The 18018-nt window shown below is 34.6% G+C and overlaps 1 protein-coding gene and 1 long non-coding RNA gene across 3 annotated transcripts in view; one reads left to right on the forward strand and one right to left on the reverse strand.

The window, feature by feature from the left end:
- LOC105092262 (uncharacterized) overlaps positions 1 to 18018 on the forward strand; it is a 333225-nt gene that overhangs the window by 271137 nt on the left and 44070 nt on the right. The window lies entirely within an intron of this gene.
- The window catches only part of MANEA (mannosidase endo-alpha), a 60103-nt gene continuing 47385 nt past the window's right edge, over positions 5301 to 18018 (reverse strand). The window contains exons 4-5 of the mRNA XM_010983923.3: positions 10292 to 10368; positions 5301 to 9598 (exon numbers count right to left, since the gene is read on the reverse strand). Of these exons, the coding sequence (XP_010982225.1) occupies positions 8941 to 9598; positions 10292 to 10368 (735 nt within the window). The 3' untranslated portion in view covers positions 5301 to 8940. The remainder of the gene's footprint in view (positions 9599 to 10291; positions 10369 to 18018) is intronic.

Consider the following 18018-nt stretch of genomic DNA (forward strand, 5'->3'; position numbering starts at 1 on the left):
TTCTCAATTATATCCTCAAAATCCCATCACTGTTGCCATTTAATAACTTCAGAAATGATAACCCACTAACTTTGCCTTTTTCTGTTAGAGGTAAATTCTGTTAGAGGTTGATTATGGGTTTTGCCCACTCACAAGGGAAGGGGATTTTCACAAGGGCATGGCTCACTGGGCTTCATCTTCAGTGGTTTCTACTTTCTAAGTAGGAAGCAAAACCAAAAATTGTTAGGACAGAGAAGGTAGCAGGGGTTTGAGGAAATGGGGAAGAGGATGAAATGTATCTAAGAATGGGTGTACCTTTTGGCTCTAAATAATCTCTTCAGGATTTACAGGGCTTCTCCAGCACGTGGTTTCCTAGGATAACTGCTGATCCAACCCAACCCTTACTAATTATTCTGAATGATATTTATGGGCCTTTGTCATAAATAGTAAGAATTAATTCTACTGTCCTTAAGATTTATTGATCTATGAGGAATTATGATTAATGGAGAAGTAAGGTTAATAGTCAACACACGGTCTTCTAAATCTTAATATTGACTGAAAGGCATGTCAGTATTTACTTTTTAAAAATTTGTGGTGCATGCTCTGTTTTAATAGCTGTGTTATATTTAGCAAAAATTTAGTGGAACGAGCACAGGGATTATGCAAATAACTCAGAAGCTATGACTATCTCAAACATTATACTGTTAGAGTAAATGACTAATTAAAAGTCTGTTTAACTGGGACACTTCTGCCACTATGTTAAATTGGCACAACAGCCTTACTTTTATGTAAGCAATGGAGCTTTTTTGTTTTGTTTGCTTTACAGAACTTCCCTAGATTGACTTTGTGTAAAAGTCTTATTAAAAAAGAATAACTTATGAAATAGAGCTAGTTTTATTTTTAATGCCTTAATGAACATACAGTGAAATTATATATGCTAATATTATTTAGCTACAACCATCAGATCATGGAACACATCTACAATCTTCTTGCGAGTAGCCCAAGAGGAACAGAAACCTCTGTGTAACACATCATTTTGTGTATGCAAAGCTTCATATGAATCTATCTTAAGTTCAACAGACTTTTAATTCACACCTACTCTGTGCCAGGCACTGGGAGTATAAAGGCAGAAAAGACACGCTCACTAATTAGGGCCAGACTTCAAAGCTACCGGGAATGCTGCATTTCATTAAATTTAATGTTGGATCTATGTATTTTTAAAAAACTTCTATATTTATTATGTTCTTTTTTTCTGTGTGTATATCATATTATTAAATGAAATCAAAGATATTCCCTACCCTCAAGGTACTTATAGTAGAAAGAAAGATACTCATGTGTGAAACTTCTCTCAGTACAAAGCAGTAGGTGCTACAAGTGTACTCTGAGTGCCGAACCTGGAAGTACCGGGAAAATGCTTCGTGTAGGGAAATATTATCAGATTAAGTTGACACTACAGTAGAATGACAGTTTGTTCAGCTCTGTCCCTACTCAACAGTGGGGATGTTGGCAACTTCCGTACTTACAGTTTTTTTGACTATAAAATAAGTAAAAGTTACCTTAGAGTGTTGGGTGAGTATTACAGGAAACAGCATGTACAACACTTATCACTGTGTTTGATACACATTAGCTACTTGTTAGAAGTATTTATTTCCTTTCTTCTTTTGTTTTTATGACCCATTCTCATGCTCCATCCAGCAGGAGTAAACTAAGTGAGAAACAATGGGAAAGACACCACCTGAAAAAAAAAAAAAAGCCCCCAAATCCTCATGAGATTGTATAATAACAAGTTTTGTTTGGTGACCCCTCTGAAGTATAATCTAAAGTATAATATTATTGTAGCAGAAATTTTGAGAAGAAAAGAACCAGGAGATAAGACTCACTGTAGGTTTAGGACAACTTATATATTTTGTGAAGAAGTTCATTCTGTAGGTAGGCAATTGGGAGTCACTTAAAGGATCTGAAGCAAGAGAATGACCTAGACTCTGAGTCTAGAGACTGATTTGAAATAGACAGTACTGTAGGTATATAAAGTAGTTAAGAAGCCATAATAGGCCAAGTGAAAAATGATTATGTCCTGGCTATGATCAGAAATAGTACACACAGAGAAGAGCAGAAGTATTTAGGAAATATATAGGGGAAAAAGGAAGTAGTACTTAACGGTTGATGGGATTTAGGACATGAGAAGGTGTGATAAGGCAAAGAATAACCCCAGCTTTCTGGTTGCATGGCCTGAATGACAGCGTCATGTTCTGAGAGAATGACGAGAAAAGATGAGAAATTCTACTAGTGAAAGTACATTTGTCAGTCATATGGTGAAGGTATGATTAACTTTATAAAAAACTGCCAAATGGTTTTTGAAAGGTGAAATATTTTATACTACCCCTAGAAAAGTATGAGAGTTTTAGCATTGTCGGTAATTGTAATTTTAGCCATTTGTGTGACTGTGTAGTAGTACCGATTGTGGGTTTTTAAAAAATACATAGAAAATTCATCTGTTCTTTGTGTGTGCGTGTTGGCGGGGGAGTTGTATGGCTCTGTCAATTTTGGCAGATGAGCAGACTCAGGTAATCACTACCTTAGTCAGGGCACAGAATAGTTCCCTCATCTTCCGAATTACCTTGTGCTGCTCCTTTGTAGTCAACCTCCGTGCCTCCAACTCCTAAACCGTGATGACTACTAATCTATTCTGGCTGGAGTTTTGTCTTTTCCAGAATGTAGTGTAAATAGAATCATAAAATACAAAATCCTTGGAGGCTGACTTCTGTTACATAACATAATGCATTTGAGATTCATCCATGTGGTTGTATGTAGCAGTGTTTAGTTACTTATCATTGCCAAGCAATATTCTATTGTATGAATGTACCAGAGTTCATTTATCCTTTTACCCACTGCAGGACGTTCGGGTTGTTCCCATTTTGTGTATAAAGTGACAGTAATGGCCAACGTTTGTTAAACATTACCATCTTCTAGGACTGTTGTAGGTACTTGCTTTGTATTAATATATTTAATATCCACAACAGTGTAATTTGAAAGGAAAAGACTTGAGTTATGAAACATTGAGTAGATGACAAATGTTAGTTTTAAGGTTGGTATGGTTTTATAGAATTCTTCCCCGCCCCCAGGCAGATTTTACATCTTAATTATAGAAATGCAGATGTTTCTTTCTCTTTTTTTGATGCTGTTGATAACATTAACAGATAAACATTAACAGATAAATAGTGCTGATTACCAGTCTTAGCCATCATCCAACCCAATCCCCTTATTTTAGATATGGAAACTGGGCAGATCAGTTTTTAGTAAACATTTTGGTTTATTTTTTATTAATGGTGAGTTATGGTTATTACCGATTCAGCAAATAGAAATCTTTATATAAAATTCTAAGCTATATAACTAATTTCATTTTTCTTCCTGGAACTAATATATATTTAACTGACTCAAGTCCCTTTCATTTTGATTACTTATGAGAAAGGCTCTGTCATGGGTATAGCTGATTAGATACAAGGAATCAAGAAGTATAAACTGCATCACCTAAAACTTAATGCTTTATCAGTTAAAAAGTAAGCATCTTGAAAGAAGAAAGCAACTTATTTAAGTGTATATCGCCTTCACCACTACATTATCTGGAAGAAAGTCAAGAAATATTTAATTAATGAATACCCAAAAAGAAATCAAGGGAGAACTGCTTGAGGGCCATCCTGCATATAGATGGACGGACAGATGGATAGATAGATGTATGACTGCTTTTAGTAAATGGTGCTTTGGCATGATTCTGTAATCACATACTATAAAGGTATTTATTAAAAAGTCTTATGAACTTTGATCTTGATGCATTATAGGGAAGGTGCTGATAAAGATATTGTTGTAGTATAGTATCCCCTTTATGAGAATCCTCAGAAGAAATTCCTCTTAACAGCAAAGCAGCTATCTTTTTCTTGAGAAATTTACTTGTGTCTTACACTATGGGCACTGCACAATGTGTACATGATTAGATGTCCTTTTTCACACTGGCTACTCAAAAGCTTAAATTTGTGGCCACCAGTATAGCAGTATATTTACCACATTATTCAGTTTTCATTTAGTGCTGGGCTCAGTAAGTGTATTTTTATTCCTGCTCTCCTTTTGAGACTGTATTGTCACATATTATGTATCCTAACAAATCATTAATATCCTTTTTGAAATAAAGCTGGTAAGAAGCCAGGTGAGTTGAGGCTCAGAAAGACAGGAAGGCTGAACAGCAGGTAGGTGGGCAGAGGCAGGCAGGAGGCAAAAGGACAGAAAACAGGTTGCAGAAGTGGACACCAGAATTAAATGCAATTACCTATAGTTTTTTCCTACCTACTTGCTAGGCTTCAACAATGTATCCGTATCTAAAAAGCAACAGAATAAAAGCATTTCAGGTCCTTCTCAATAAATATAAATGAACTCAAATCAGCTACTCAAAAGTAAATTCAGGAGGAATAATAGAGAAGACTGGCTAAGAGATATGCACCTAACTCACTTGTCTGGTGGTTTAATTTCTGATTGGACAAGACCTGGGGAAAGCTATCAGATAATCAGAGCCACATGGATTAACTTTTACTGACTTGTCTTTTACTGTTATATACTTGGAATATATCCAATAATAATCACAATAACTAGTCATCTGAAATCCCTGTGAATGTTATAAAATGTTGAGGACATTTTTCGTAATACAGTTTTACATTCTTTACATCAGAGGTCAAAAACTAGTGACCAATGAGCTGGATCCAGCAAGCAAATATTTAAAAACTCTTTTGCAACATTTGCCAACAAATTTTAATTAGAAAAATTTACACACACGCAGGCATACATACTTCCTCATTTTAGGGACCCATAGCTGCAAAGGGGGCAACACTGACAAGAGCTGTTAGCAACTACTCCTATTAGGTGACAGTCGTCCACAGTCTCTAGGACTCTACAGGGTTTAAACCTAATGCATTTATTAATGTTGCCTGACAGTTTTGACCTTAGGTATAGTGCCTGTTTAAGATATGTATTTTAAAATGTATCAACAAGGTGAAGTTTGCCTTGCATAGGAACGGAGGTGCTTCTTTTCTGACAAGAGCCATATAACACCTTGTGTTTCAGTTCAGTACCAATGCAGTCGTCAGCCATACATGCTAGTACCGTATATGTACATCCTTTGTTAAATTCCGTTCTTATTTATATATTCATTGTTAATTATTTCTTATAAAAATGTCAAATCTTTTTTGCAGAGTCAGAGTACACATATTGTAAGAGGAAACATTACCTAAATTTTATTTTAAAATAACTCAAGTAAAAAAAATGACATGAGAAACATGTGCACTAAGGAAATATTTTATTTGAGGATTAAATTAAGACTTCAGCTACAAACCCATAATACTCATATAAGGAAAAATAAAATAGAATTTGAACTCAACCACTGTTTATATGATTGTCACCAACTATTTTGCTTATAAAAACGCCTCAAAAGTCAAGAGCATAATTTTCAAGAATGCACATTAAAGTATAACAGCAAATTTTCAAGTAAGAATTTAGCAATCAGATTTGCTGTTGACTTTACAGGAGTCAGATTAGACTGCTTCATTTTAATAATGGCTTAGTCTGCCAAATGGATGTTTAGGTATTAAAAAATGATATATATAACGGCAGTACTCAATAAATATAAATTTAGTACATATAAACAAAAAAGTGGCTGCTAGTCATAAGTGACTGTGTTCAGAGATGTACATTTCTAAAATGTACTACATGTACTACAATTGAATTTCTTCTAAATATTTTTCTCTTTTTCATTTGATATTTTCAAGGTAAGGATAAAGTTTACATTGTTAGCCACTATAATCAAATTAACATGGTGCTATACAGTATTTTGAAAACTGCTTTTGTAAAACTGACTCAAAAATACTTTTGTGCACAGACATAATGTATTTTAGATGCCACTGAGTAGCTGAAGACTGCCCCTTTATTTTGTGTTGTTTAAAATGATTGTTTAGCTTTTTAACCTATTCTTTTAAAAAGTCAAATAAAAACACAAAAGCATGATGATATAATCATATACCATTAGCTGACTTGTTCACAGAATTATAGCTACCATGGTATATCATTCAGTATCATGAAATATTTCAGTGGAATAGACTCAAAGGCTTTTTAAATTTATATAAAAAATTAACCATAAACAGAGAAATTTGAAGTACAATACATAAGATGCTTTAAATGAAGCCTAGAACATATAAAAAGTGCCAGTATGTTTCAACTTTAAGCAAATAATCATAGATCTAAAATTTACTAATTAATCTTAAACTATTTTATCTTTTGATATTATAAATACTAATTTTATAATAACAAAAGCTAATCACACTGAAATGTGTTCCCCCCTTCATTGATACCTGGAATATAACAGCACTGCGACTACATTCTTTGATTTGACTTAGGATGAATGAGTCTCTGTATGTAAAGCAACGTAGTATACCTGAATTCTTAAGAATAATAATCATACATTCAGCATACAATAACATTTAGCCTTTATGTGGATATATAACAAAGTCAATATAAAATTTAAAGTATATTTAAAAAAAAAAAAGAATATCTATCTAAGCCAAAAAACTTTTTGGCTTGGTGTTTCATTTTGAAATTGTAAATGTTTATGACCAGTTAAATTTCAGTTATTTTTATAAAGTATTGCTTCTACGCAGTTGACATGAGACTGTTCAACCTTTATTTAAATCTCAAATTAAGACTTTTAAGGACTGTTTCTGTAGGCACTATATAAGGAGCAGTCACTGTGTTTAAACTGAGTAACTGATCAGTTTCAAGAAGTGTTTAGTTATGAACTTGGTAGGTTCTCTGGTGGCTTGTTACTTTTGTTTTAGGGGAAGATAAATTTCCTAAAGAATCTAAACTTTTTATGAGTCAAATGGTATAAGGCAGCTGTAATACATACCTGAGGAAGATTGTGGAAGCATTCCTCCCTATTCCTTCTAATAACTTTTATGATAGTCAAATAATTATAAATCAGTTAATTATCATGAGATGTGACTCCAAACATTCTTCCATTGAGAATAACTTTCCGAAATGAGAACCTATCTTATCTTTCTTAGAAATCTGGCTGTTTGGGGTAATGTGTTGGGAACTCCAGCAAAGCTCAGAGGCAAAGTTTGCTGTCACAGATGATCTATGTCTGCAGTGGGAGCTGGAGAGACAATGGTGTCCATATTGAGGATTTAGTTATCTTGTTTTTATGAAATAGTTCTAAGATTCAGAGAAAGTGAATAAAATTTACTGTCATGCTGGGCTCAAACATATGACATACGCAATGCCAAAAATTCCTGTGTGGTAGATATTTCTCTAACTAAACTTTAATAAAATATGGTATGTTATAAACAATTATTAGGTATGACATATTTAGAATTTATCCCTAAGATAATATATAGTGGCTCACTGGATGTAAGGAAAAAAAAATCCACAGGTTATAAATGTATGAGTGTTCCTATGAAAATGCTTGGTTATAACATTATAGTGATTTATTCTTATAATTTCCCATGGCCTGAGCATTCTGAGTAATGGCAAATTCTTAAGTTACAGATAAGTTTAACATTAATCATGCCTCTTTACAAAGCCATGATAGTGAAATCTATTTTTAAACAGTGCTTTTGAAATAAACTGATGAGTGTCTTTATACTCTGAACATTAATATATATATTGTTTAGTATTTCCCTATTGTTTACCTTTAGTGAATTAAATATCTAAATAATATTCATGTAATAGCATATTAGACTTTTTACTATAGTTCTAATTACAAATATTAACTATATGATACAGTGCTTTTTATTCTTTAGAAATTAAACATTCATTTTAGCATTCAGATGATTACTTCATCACATTATGACAACTGATCACAAATCTTTACCCTGATTGATAGGTAACATTACCATTTTTAGATGGGGATATTATTGTATATATTTCAAAGACAGTACTTTAAATTAAATTCAGGTATTATTTCCATCATTAGGTATTTAAACCCACTTAGTCAAACTTCAGGAATGAATTTAAGATGCAAAGGAATTTTCATTTCCATGTCTTTAAAATTGAAAATGCTTAGTAAGTTTTCTCCATTAATGTTAGTAAAAAATAGCTTAAAATCTTAAAAGGCAATCTAATGATAGTATCAACTTTTTCTTATCTAACAGTGGGGCTCTAATTAACATTAAATTTAAAAACATGCATAGTAACAAGTTAAAGATTGACTTTAAAAACAACATTTGGGGCATTATATTTTCATAATAACAACTGTGAAATTGAGAAGTAGCTGTAAATATTAGACATGCAAAACAGCATGCTATATAGCTCACCAAAAATGTGCAGATGATTAGGTATACTGTGCTGCAGAAAGCAGGTCTTCCTCACATAATATGGTTCACAGTAAGGCAAAAGGCATATGATTTTACTTTTCTTAAGAATTTTAAGAATTATCATTGGAGAGTTATCCAAAGTCTGAACACTAACAAATTTAACATAGTTGACTGGATCATTTGGAAAAAAAGAAAAAGAACATGTACATTATCTTTCAGGTCTTCTTTTTCTTCAACACACACCAAATATACACACGATCCTGTTTCTTTGGGCCCAGAACACAGTAGGATTTAACTGTGTGCTACTTTAGGGAACACAAGCAATTATCTAATGTGGAATAAAAAGAGCTATCAAAGCAGGATTTCAATTTCAGTCAGAAATTCAGCAAGTTATGCTACAAGGAATGTTATTTGCACAACTTTTCTCTCAGATATTTTCTCAGTGCAACACTGTGTAAGGTGGCAATCATATTACTATCTCTAATAAAAATAATCTGCACATTTTTAGAGGTGATAGTAGTAGCATATTGACAGTTTTCTTTCTGTAACTCAAAACAAAAGGAATGTCTTGAAATTAGGTGATTTCTATAGTTATTAAACTTTAATCAGTGCATTAAAAAAGAGGTAGCTGGGGATCTAATGCATAAGCTGCTCTTTCCTTCCTGTATTTTTCAGACCATTTACGAGTTAGCTCTAGATAAAGGCTTGGTTTATGAGGCCGGTAATCCAGGTATACAGTATTACTAGTTCTTTTGGGAACAGCCTTTTCAATCTGAGTTCCTTCATGCCACTCATTAAAAGAGGTGATGGAAATTATACTGGGTTGGGCTTGGAGTGCAGCACTCAGAGCGGTCTCGTAGTATTTCCCATTGATTCGGTTGCGAGTATTCTGAGTGTTCCATGGACGGATGCTGGTATCTATGTATCCTGGGCCCACACTTGGGATAAATATCAGGTTGTACTGATCACAAAAATATTTTAGCTTAGCCCAGTTCTCATATGATGAGCCATAAGTAAAGCCATTTGTGGCAAAATATGTGTAAATTCCATCAAAACCACCTCGAAGAATTTCATATCTATGTTTGCTCTCCACTAGAAGCGCAATAAATAATGCATCATAAGGAGAATTGCGAATGCTCCGAGACCCTGAGCTGGTTAACAAATTGGCCCATTTTTCAGGAGTTGTGATATAGGAATCATAGACATAAAACATTGGAAGAGCTTTGCCAGTCTCAGTCTTATACCTATAAAAGGCTGGGTGATTTCCATATCTAGAATACAAACATAGGTAAAAAGCAAAGTGAATATACGTAACTCATTTGCTATAGACAATTGTTTATGTATTGAAAATGAAGGTAATCAGTACAGTTTAAGCACTTTGTTCACCTTCTTTGATGAATTAGCTCTAAGTGTAACATTACAAATGCATTTTTAATTTTACACATTGGGAAATGAGATACTGGATACATTAAGACATTACCAAACAAGGAAGTAATTATCTTATGGTTTAGAAATGATGAGTAACAATAAAAAGCCTACTTTCTACATAAAAATACCACTTTTTTTGTATAAGTGATAAATGTCCCACTGTTGATGACATGTTTGTTTGTAAGAGTATGGCATCTGTCACAGACTATTAGTGAAACCGTAGTAATAAATTCTTTCCTTGTGATCATACTAAATATAAATGAAAACATTAGATGTGGGTGCACCACTATAAAAGCAGTTCACATTTCATACGCTGAACGTCCTTTTAAAAAGATAACTAGATACTCATAAGATTTACAGAATTTCAATTTAAAATGTCAGATAACAGAATCATAGTCTAATAAAACAATAAAAACAGCAACCTTTAACTGCATTATAAGGAAATTCAGAAACGTTCCTTAAAATGATTGCAATGTTCACTATCATTCAAATCTAAATATACTTGTAATAGTAATTATAGCATAAAAGGAACTCACTTATCTATAATGTATTTGACATTTGTGTACATGTTTTGCTCATCTCGATTCTTATATGGTTCAATGTGAAAAGTAACCTAAAACAAAAAAACACTGATTAGAGAAAAAATTATGGGATATGCTTTCATTTTTACATATTTTTAATAAACTGACCAATTTAATAACTTCAAGATGAATACGTACTGAACATAGAAGTTGCCAAAGAATTCTAATAGTAATAAGAAAGCTTTCTCTGTTAAATAATATCCTAAATATTTTATACTTTTTAACTTCAGTTAATTAACTTCAGTTAATTTTCTCAACTCTATAAGGTAGTTACTATTAGAATCTTCATTTTCTATATGAAGCAGTAACAGTTTAGGTTCGTGACCTGTCACCTAGCCAGCTGGAGGCAATATGAGCAATCTGAATTCAAAGCTCAAATGTTCAACCCGTGTGCAATAATACTTCTTCCTATGTGCTTATTCTTTTTAAAGAATAAATAGGGATATATTCTGTTTTTAGACATAACCTTCTTTAAGGCAAAACGAAACATGGTCTAGAAAAACCTGGATTCTTTTTTCAGCTGTGAACATTAAGTTTACATTTAGATGGAATCAATAGCAAATATCATGAAGTGACAAATTCCCCAGTACCATTAAAATAGCACTTTACAAAATAATCTGCATTTACTATATACTATTATTCAAACAATTTATAACCAAATTACTTAAAAAATCTAGTACTGTTAACAATCATTTTTAGACTGCTTGTTAGTGATGTGGTTTATATATCTCTACCATAATAGTAGAAAGCCGTAACCAAAAATATTTTAAAAATACTGTACACAGAAAATTCCATTTCTTAACATAAATTATATATCAAGAAAAACTGGCTAGCAAAACCATTTTGTCATTTCTAACTAGTGGGGTAGATTGTCGTTTAAGGGAAGTATCATATACACTAAGATCTGCAAAACAAATACAAGAAACCATTAAAAATCTTTATGGCAATCTAATAAACTTATTGATATTATTTTAATTTTAGAGTTTGGTTTCTATGAAGCATGTATGGAATTACAGACTCCTATGCTACTGCAATATAAAATGCCTTTGTTTTCAACCACCCAGTTAAAGTGAAATGTATTTTACATTAATCAGTGCTACTAGGCTTCACAGAATTAATTTTAAAGTCAGACAGCATTTAGTGAGACTATCATTCCATACTTTTAATAAAATGAGATTTCAGTAATATTATGCATGAAAAGTTTTAGTAATAACAAAGGTCAATTCCATTTCTGCAGTATATTGTACGTACTGCTAGGGCAGTTAGATTTTGCAGTAGCTCTAGCATTTGCTTTTTAACTTCAATTGAAAGAAAATTTGCAAGGGTATAGGTATTTTCATACTCTTACATAATCTTGGGTAATCTTTTAGATGCAACATTATATTTTCTAAGTACGTTTCCATTTTATATATAAAGGACACCATATTTAAGCAAATATCCTATGTTGAAATAAATTTACTTTTAAAGTTGCAGAGTATAAATGGCACCCTTTTGTAAAGTGCAGTGCAATATATTTATAATAATTCAAAAGCCATTATTGATAAATACATAACATTTAAAATATATAACATTTAAAAATTTCCCTCATATATTCCTAACTTCTTAATTGTAATATTTGTAGGCTTAATTAATATGATGTAGTCACCATTTCACTATTCCATTTGGAAAAATCTATTAGACCAATACTATGACTTTAAAAATGATAGAATACTATATATAAAATCAAATGTTTGCATTATCTTTAGATGCAGGAGAGTTATATAAATGTTCCCTCATTTCATGCTTCTAATTTTGACCATGACCGTCTCTTCTTTAACCTGCACCTAAAGTGAACTGTCTGAAGTGAAAACCTGATGATACCAGAGAGAGGTATCAGCAACATGATGGCCAAAAATGTTCCTCCTATTTATTCCTTTTTAAATCAATGAATTAGACACTCATCCATGAACAAAAGTACCTCTCCGGTGTTTTGGGACCTCATATCTTACTCCAAGGAACCCGGGAGTTGTCATATCCACCATGAAGCTGGTAAGAGACAAATAAACCTGTTCTAGCTGGGGTAAACAAAAGGGCCAGGCAAAAACTGGGTGAATGAACACCCAGGCAGGCACTCACACAAAAGACAGAGAACTTGCAGAAATCTAGTCTTCCCAAAGAGAGACTCCAGCACATAAGTGAAGACAGAAAAAGAAAAACATCAAGTTTGGTGGAGGCAGGGGCAGTAGGGAAACTTTCCTGGCACCATGCCTCTGCCCAAGGCAACACTTAAAAGGGAGGATTTACCTGGTGGAGGAGACCTGTCCTGCAGGGGAAAAGGAAAGCAGTGACTGCCCAGCTCTCCCAGCTGGAGGAAGGGGCTGGAGGTATCTGTTCTCTCCACTAGCACTTGGACTACTAAAATGGGAGTTTTAAAGCTGGGGGGGAAGGAGAATATTAGGAAACATGCAGGTGAGAACCTCGACTGGTGGTAAAGGGATTGTTTTTTGCAGATGACCACCAAGGAGCCACTGGGCTCACCCTACTGGATCTGTGGGCACCCCAACACACCCAGTGTTAAACCCAAACTTTCCCCCACTCTATGTGGGCCCCCAGCTGCCGCTGCAAAATGAAGCTCTAGTAGACTGACACCATACTCAGAAGCCTCTCTTTTGTCTTCCCAAAGGTTCAAAATTCACCCAACAGAGGGAGCAAGAAGCTGCAGCAGGTACAAATTCACAAAAACAGGGAAAAATCAGATAACATCAACATTATGGAATATAACATACCATCTGCTGAAGGCAATAAGAGTTAAGGTATCTACTTATCTTAAAAACAATGCACATCTAAAAAGAATATGAAAAATCATATCATGGAGACATGGCATCACATAAAAATTACGTATTTCTAGTAATCAAGTGCAAAGGCACAGAATACTGCAGTTTATCTGATAAAGAATTGAAAAGAGATGTTATGAAGAAACTCAACAGGTTACAAGAAAACTCAGAAAGACAATTCAATAAAGTCAGGACTAAAATATAGGAACACAATGATTCTCTATTAACAAGAAAGAAATGATAAAAAAGAACCAAATAAAAATTGTGGAGCTGGAGAGCATGCAATAGAGAGAATATGTAGCAGAGCATATGAGGTAAGAATAACCTACTTGGAGGCTAGAAATTTTTAAGTAACACAAAAGAGGAGGGGGAACTTAAAAAAAGAGCAAAGAGAGCCTATGTGATCTATGGATATCTATCAAAAGACAAATATCAGGATAATCAGGATTCCAGACAGAGAGGAGGGAGGGGCAAGGAGATAATTTAAACAAATAATAGCTGAGAACTTTCAAAACCTAAGGAACGACTTGGACATACAAGTCTATAAAGTTAATAGATCATCCTATTATCTCAATGCAAAAAGACATCTAAGACATTAAAGGCAGACACAGGAAAAAAAAAAAAAAAGAGGAATCTACAAAGGACCACCATTAGGCTATCAGCAGATTTCTCTACAGATTCAGGCCAGGGGACAGTAGAATGACATATGACATAAAGAGTTGAAAGATAGAAATGGCCAACCAAGAATACTCTATCTAGCAAAGTTATCCTTCAGATATGAAGGAGCTTTCCCAAACAAAATCTGAAGGAGTTAATCATGACTAGATCTATCTGTCTTGCAAGAAATGCTGAAAGTAGTTCAAGCTGAAATGAAAACAGGCTAATAAATCACATGAATACATACAAAATTAAACAATATGCTGGTAAAGATGAGAAATATGCAGTCAGAAAACTGTAACTCTGTAGTAGGATGGTGGTTTAACTATTTAATTATAGTATAAAGGTTAAATGAATGAGTAGGAAAAATACCTGGCTACTAAAATTTGTTAATATGCAATAAAAAAGAGGTAAATTGTGACATCAATATATGAAAGGGAAGAGCAAAATGGTGGAGACTTTAGGATTAAAGGTAAGTTTCTATCAGCCTAAAATGGATTGTTTAATCTGTAAGATGTTTTATGTAGCCCTCTTTGGTAACGACAAAGCAGAAACCTGTAGCAGATCTACAAAAGACAAAAAGAGGGAAAAAGAAATCATGGAAATACAAAATCAGAATACAGTTAATAAGATTACATGTTAATGATTACTCTGAATGTAAATGGACTGAATTCACCAGTCAAAAGGCACATGGCTGGATGGGTGGAAAAAAACAAGACCAAACTAAATGGTGTTATCAAGAGATTCAGTGAAGCTTTAAGGATGCACATATACTCAATGAGAAAGGATGGGAAAGATATTACATACAGATGGAAACTTCAATAGAACATAAATTTCAGATTAAATGAGAAGTTAATTTTTTTATGGAAATGTTTCCATGTGTATAGCGGTGATGCTGTATTTTAAAATTATTTTTGTGTTTCTTCTGGTTATTTTCTTCCATATCAACAGATCTTTATAATCATTGTACTTATGCTGATTACTGTTAATTTTCTTATTGTCTAAGTGATTGTCCAATATCTTTATTTCTCTGTAGTTTTATTTTATAATTTTGTTAAAATAAATCTCTCTCTTCTATTAGGAAAAATAAAATGGCTCTGGTTCAAGAGGGTGATGTAGGAAGATCTTGAACTTACCTCCTTCCCTAGACAACCAAATCTACAGCCATAAATGGAACAATTTCCTCTGAAAAGAAACTGGTAGAGTGACCCCATCATGTCTGGCAAACAAGAGGGAAACCACATCAAAATGAAAAAAGGCTGAGACAATCTTGCTATAAACCCCATCCCTACCAGTGACACATGATCAGGAGGGAGCTCAGAACCCAGAGTTTTCCCCCTGAAGAATAAAGGGTTTGTATCCCACATTTGGCATACCAGCTTCTAAAACCAGCACCTGAAAGATGAGTCCCCAACACACCTGGCTTTGCAGACACAAAGGGCTGTAGCTCTTAAAGGGCTTGCATGCAGACTCATCCATCCCAGGGACCAGTGCAGAAGCAGTCCTTTCAAAAGTACCCAAATTTTATGTAAAAGTCACTTGCTAATTTTAAAGTAGTGGTTGAGAGGCAAGGACCTGCTGGGATATTCCATGGGGAAGGAGACTGGAGGGCTCTATTTACTCATTCACCCTCTGCTTGCAGGTGTCATTTTTTAACTTTCTTCCTTTTTATCTTTTTTTTAAGCAGGTGCCATCTTTGCATCCCATCAGCCTCACTCTGGGCAATGGGTGTCATCTTCTAGCTCTCCCTCTGTCACGCTCAAGAGCACCAGTATTTCCCAAAGAGGAGCTTTTACATGTCTGGTGACCTAGATTTTGTGGCTGCCACAAAGGGACAATTGATCATGTGGCTCTGGAGGCCAAGGGAGCTTGTGTTCCTGGGTCCCATGGGACTGTAACAGAGAGACAGTTCATGGCAGACTGCCACTCCCATGGCACTGTACAGACATCTAACTGGAACATACCCACACTCTTTCTGAGAAAGACGTCTATTGGTGCTCTGGCCTGAGGGGCAGACTTCTGGTTTTGCATACTTATAGGAGCCTATGGAGGTCCCTGTGGGGAATGGAGGCAGTGGGCACAATCTGCACTCTCTCTGCCTCACTCCAGGTCAGTTATCTTCAGGAACGTAGACAAAGGAAACATAGCCTTAGATCCTTAGCTGGTGCTCTGCTTTTTTCAGCTTGCCAGCAGATACCTCTTTATCACTTGGCACTTGTGGCCAGGGGGGCTTCAGGTTTACCACAATTCTAGAGTCTACAGAGGTGCTCAGGGCACATAGGTCAGAGAATGCCATCTTTGTGCTCTCCCTCTACCTCACTACAGCTCACTGGTATCTACCAGAAAAGAACTTACACTCAACTGGAGCCCCCAGTTTTCACCACTGCCACCCAGCAAACACCTCCAGATCACCTGGCTCTGGTGGCCAGCAGGGCTTATACTGTAATCCTACAGGACGAAATATATTTGCACTTGCTAAAATCTGCTGCCTCAGGGTCTGACTTCATATCAGCCTGAATAGAGGTGCTACCTGAGATCCTCCCCTTAAAGACACTGACTGGTCTTGGCATACCTTCAACTACTATGAGGTAGTAAAAAAAAAAAAAAAAAAAAAATATAGGCTGTTTGGACAAACAGAGAGGTTTGAGACAACCAAGAGCTAGGGCAGGGTTGAATGACAAGGTTCATCTTATGCAGAAGGCCAGTGCTTCGAGACAGAAGTGTTTCATCAAATGCAAAGAAACCAAAAGAGTCAAACAAAATGAAAAAACAGAGGAATATGTTCCAAATGAAAGAAAAGATAGTATCTCAGGAAAAAAAAAAAACTTAACGAAACAGAGATAACTAACCTGATAGAGCTGAAAGTAATGGTAATAAAAATGCTAACCAAATTCAAGAAAAGAATGGTTGAACACAGAATGTCAACAAAGATAGAAAATACAAGAAGGAGGTCACAGAGCTAAATAATACAATAACTGTACTGGAAAATGCACTAGAAGGGTTCAAAGCATACTAGAAGCAGAAGAAAAGATCACTGAACTTGAAGACAGGGCAAGAGGCACTCACCCAATCAGAGAAGCAAAAATTGAAAAACAGTGAAGATAGGTTAAGGGACTTCTGGAACACTTATAATGTGAATGCTAGTTAGCTTGATGTTGTCCTCTAAGGAGCAGAGAAAGCGGCAGAAAACTTAATTGGAGACGTACTGACTAAAAAATTCCCTATCCTGGGGAAGAAAATACATTTCCAGAGAGTTCCAAATAAAATTAACCCAAAGAGACCCACACCAAGACACATTATGATTAAAATGTCACAATTAAACGTAAGAACCCAGACATACTCAAATAAATAGGTACAATAGGTAAAGGACAGCCTCTTCAATAAATGGTGTTAGGAAAAATGGACAGCCAAGATGCAAAATAATGAAACTGGATCACTATTTTACACCATAATTTAAACAAATTCTAAAAAATTTATCAAAGACTTGAATGTAAGACTGGAAACCATAAAACTTCTAGAAGAAAACATAGGTGGTAAGTTCACTGACACAGGTCTTGGCAATGATATTTTTGGATTTGACACCAAAATCAAAGGCAACAAAAGCAAAAATAAACAAGTGGGACTATATCAAACTGAAAAGCTCTGTACAGCAGAGCAAACCATCAACAAATAAAAAGGCAATGGAAGAAAACATTTGCATATCATATATCTGATAAGGGGCTAATATCCCAAGTGTATAAAGAACTCCTCCAATTAATTCAGTAGCAAAAAGGAAAAAAAAAAAATCCTACTAAAAGTGGGCAGAGGATCTGGGCAGTCTCTGAATAGACATTTTTTCCAAAGAATACAAAAAAAGGCCAACAGACACATGAAAAGTTGCTCAAAATCACTACTCATCAGCGAAATGCAAATTAAAACCACAATGAACTATCATTTCATGTATATCAGAATGACTATTATCAAAAAGATAAAAAATAAGAAGTGTTGCCATACATGTAGAGAAAAGGAAACACTTTTGCATTGTTGGTGGCAATGTTAACTGGTATGGCCACTATGTAAAACAACAGGAAGGACTATCATACAATCAGGCAATTCCACTACTGTCTGTCTATTTGAAGAAGACAAAAACAGTACTTCAAGAAAATACAAACATTCTAATGGTCAGTGCATCACTATTTACACAGCCAACACATGGAAACAACCCAATGTCCA

This window comes from Camelus dromedarius, chromosome 6 (assembly GCF_036321535.1).
Source record: "Camelus dromedarius isolate mCamDro1 chromosome 6, mCamDro1.pat, whole genome shotgun sequence".
NCBI classification, from domain to species: domain Eukaryota; kingdom Metazoa; phylum Chordata; class Mammalia; order Artiodactyla; family Camelidae; genus Camelus; species Camelus dromedarius.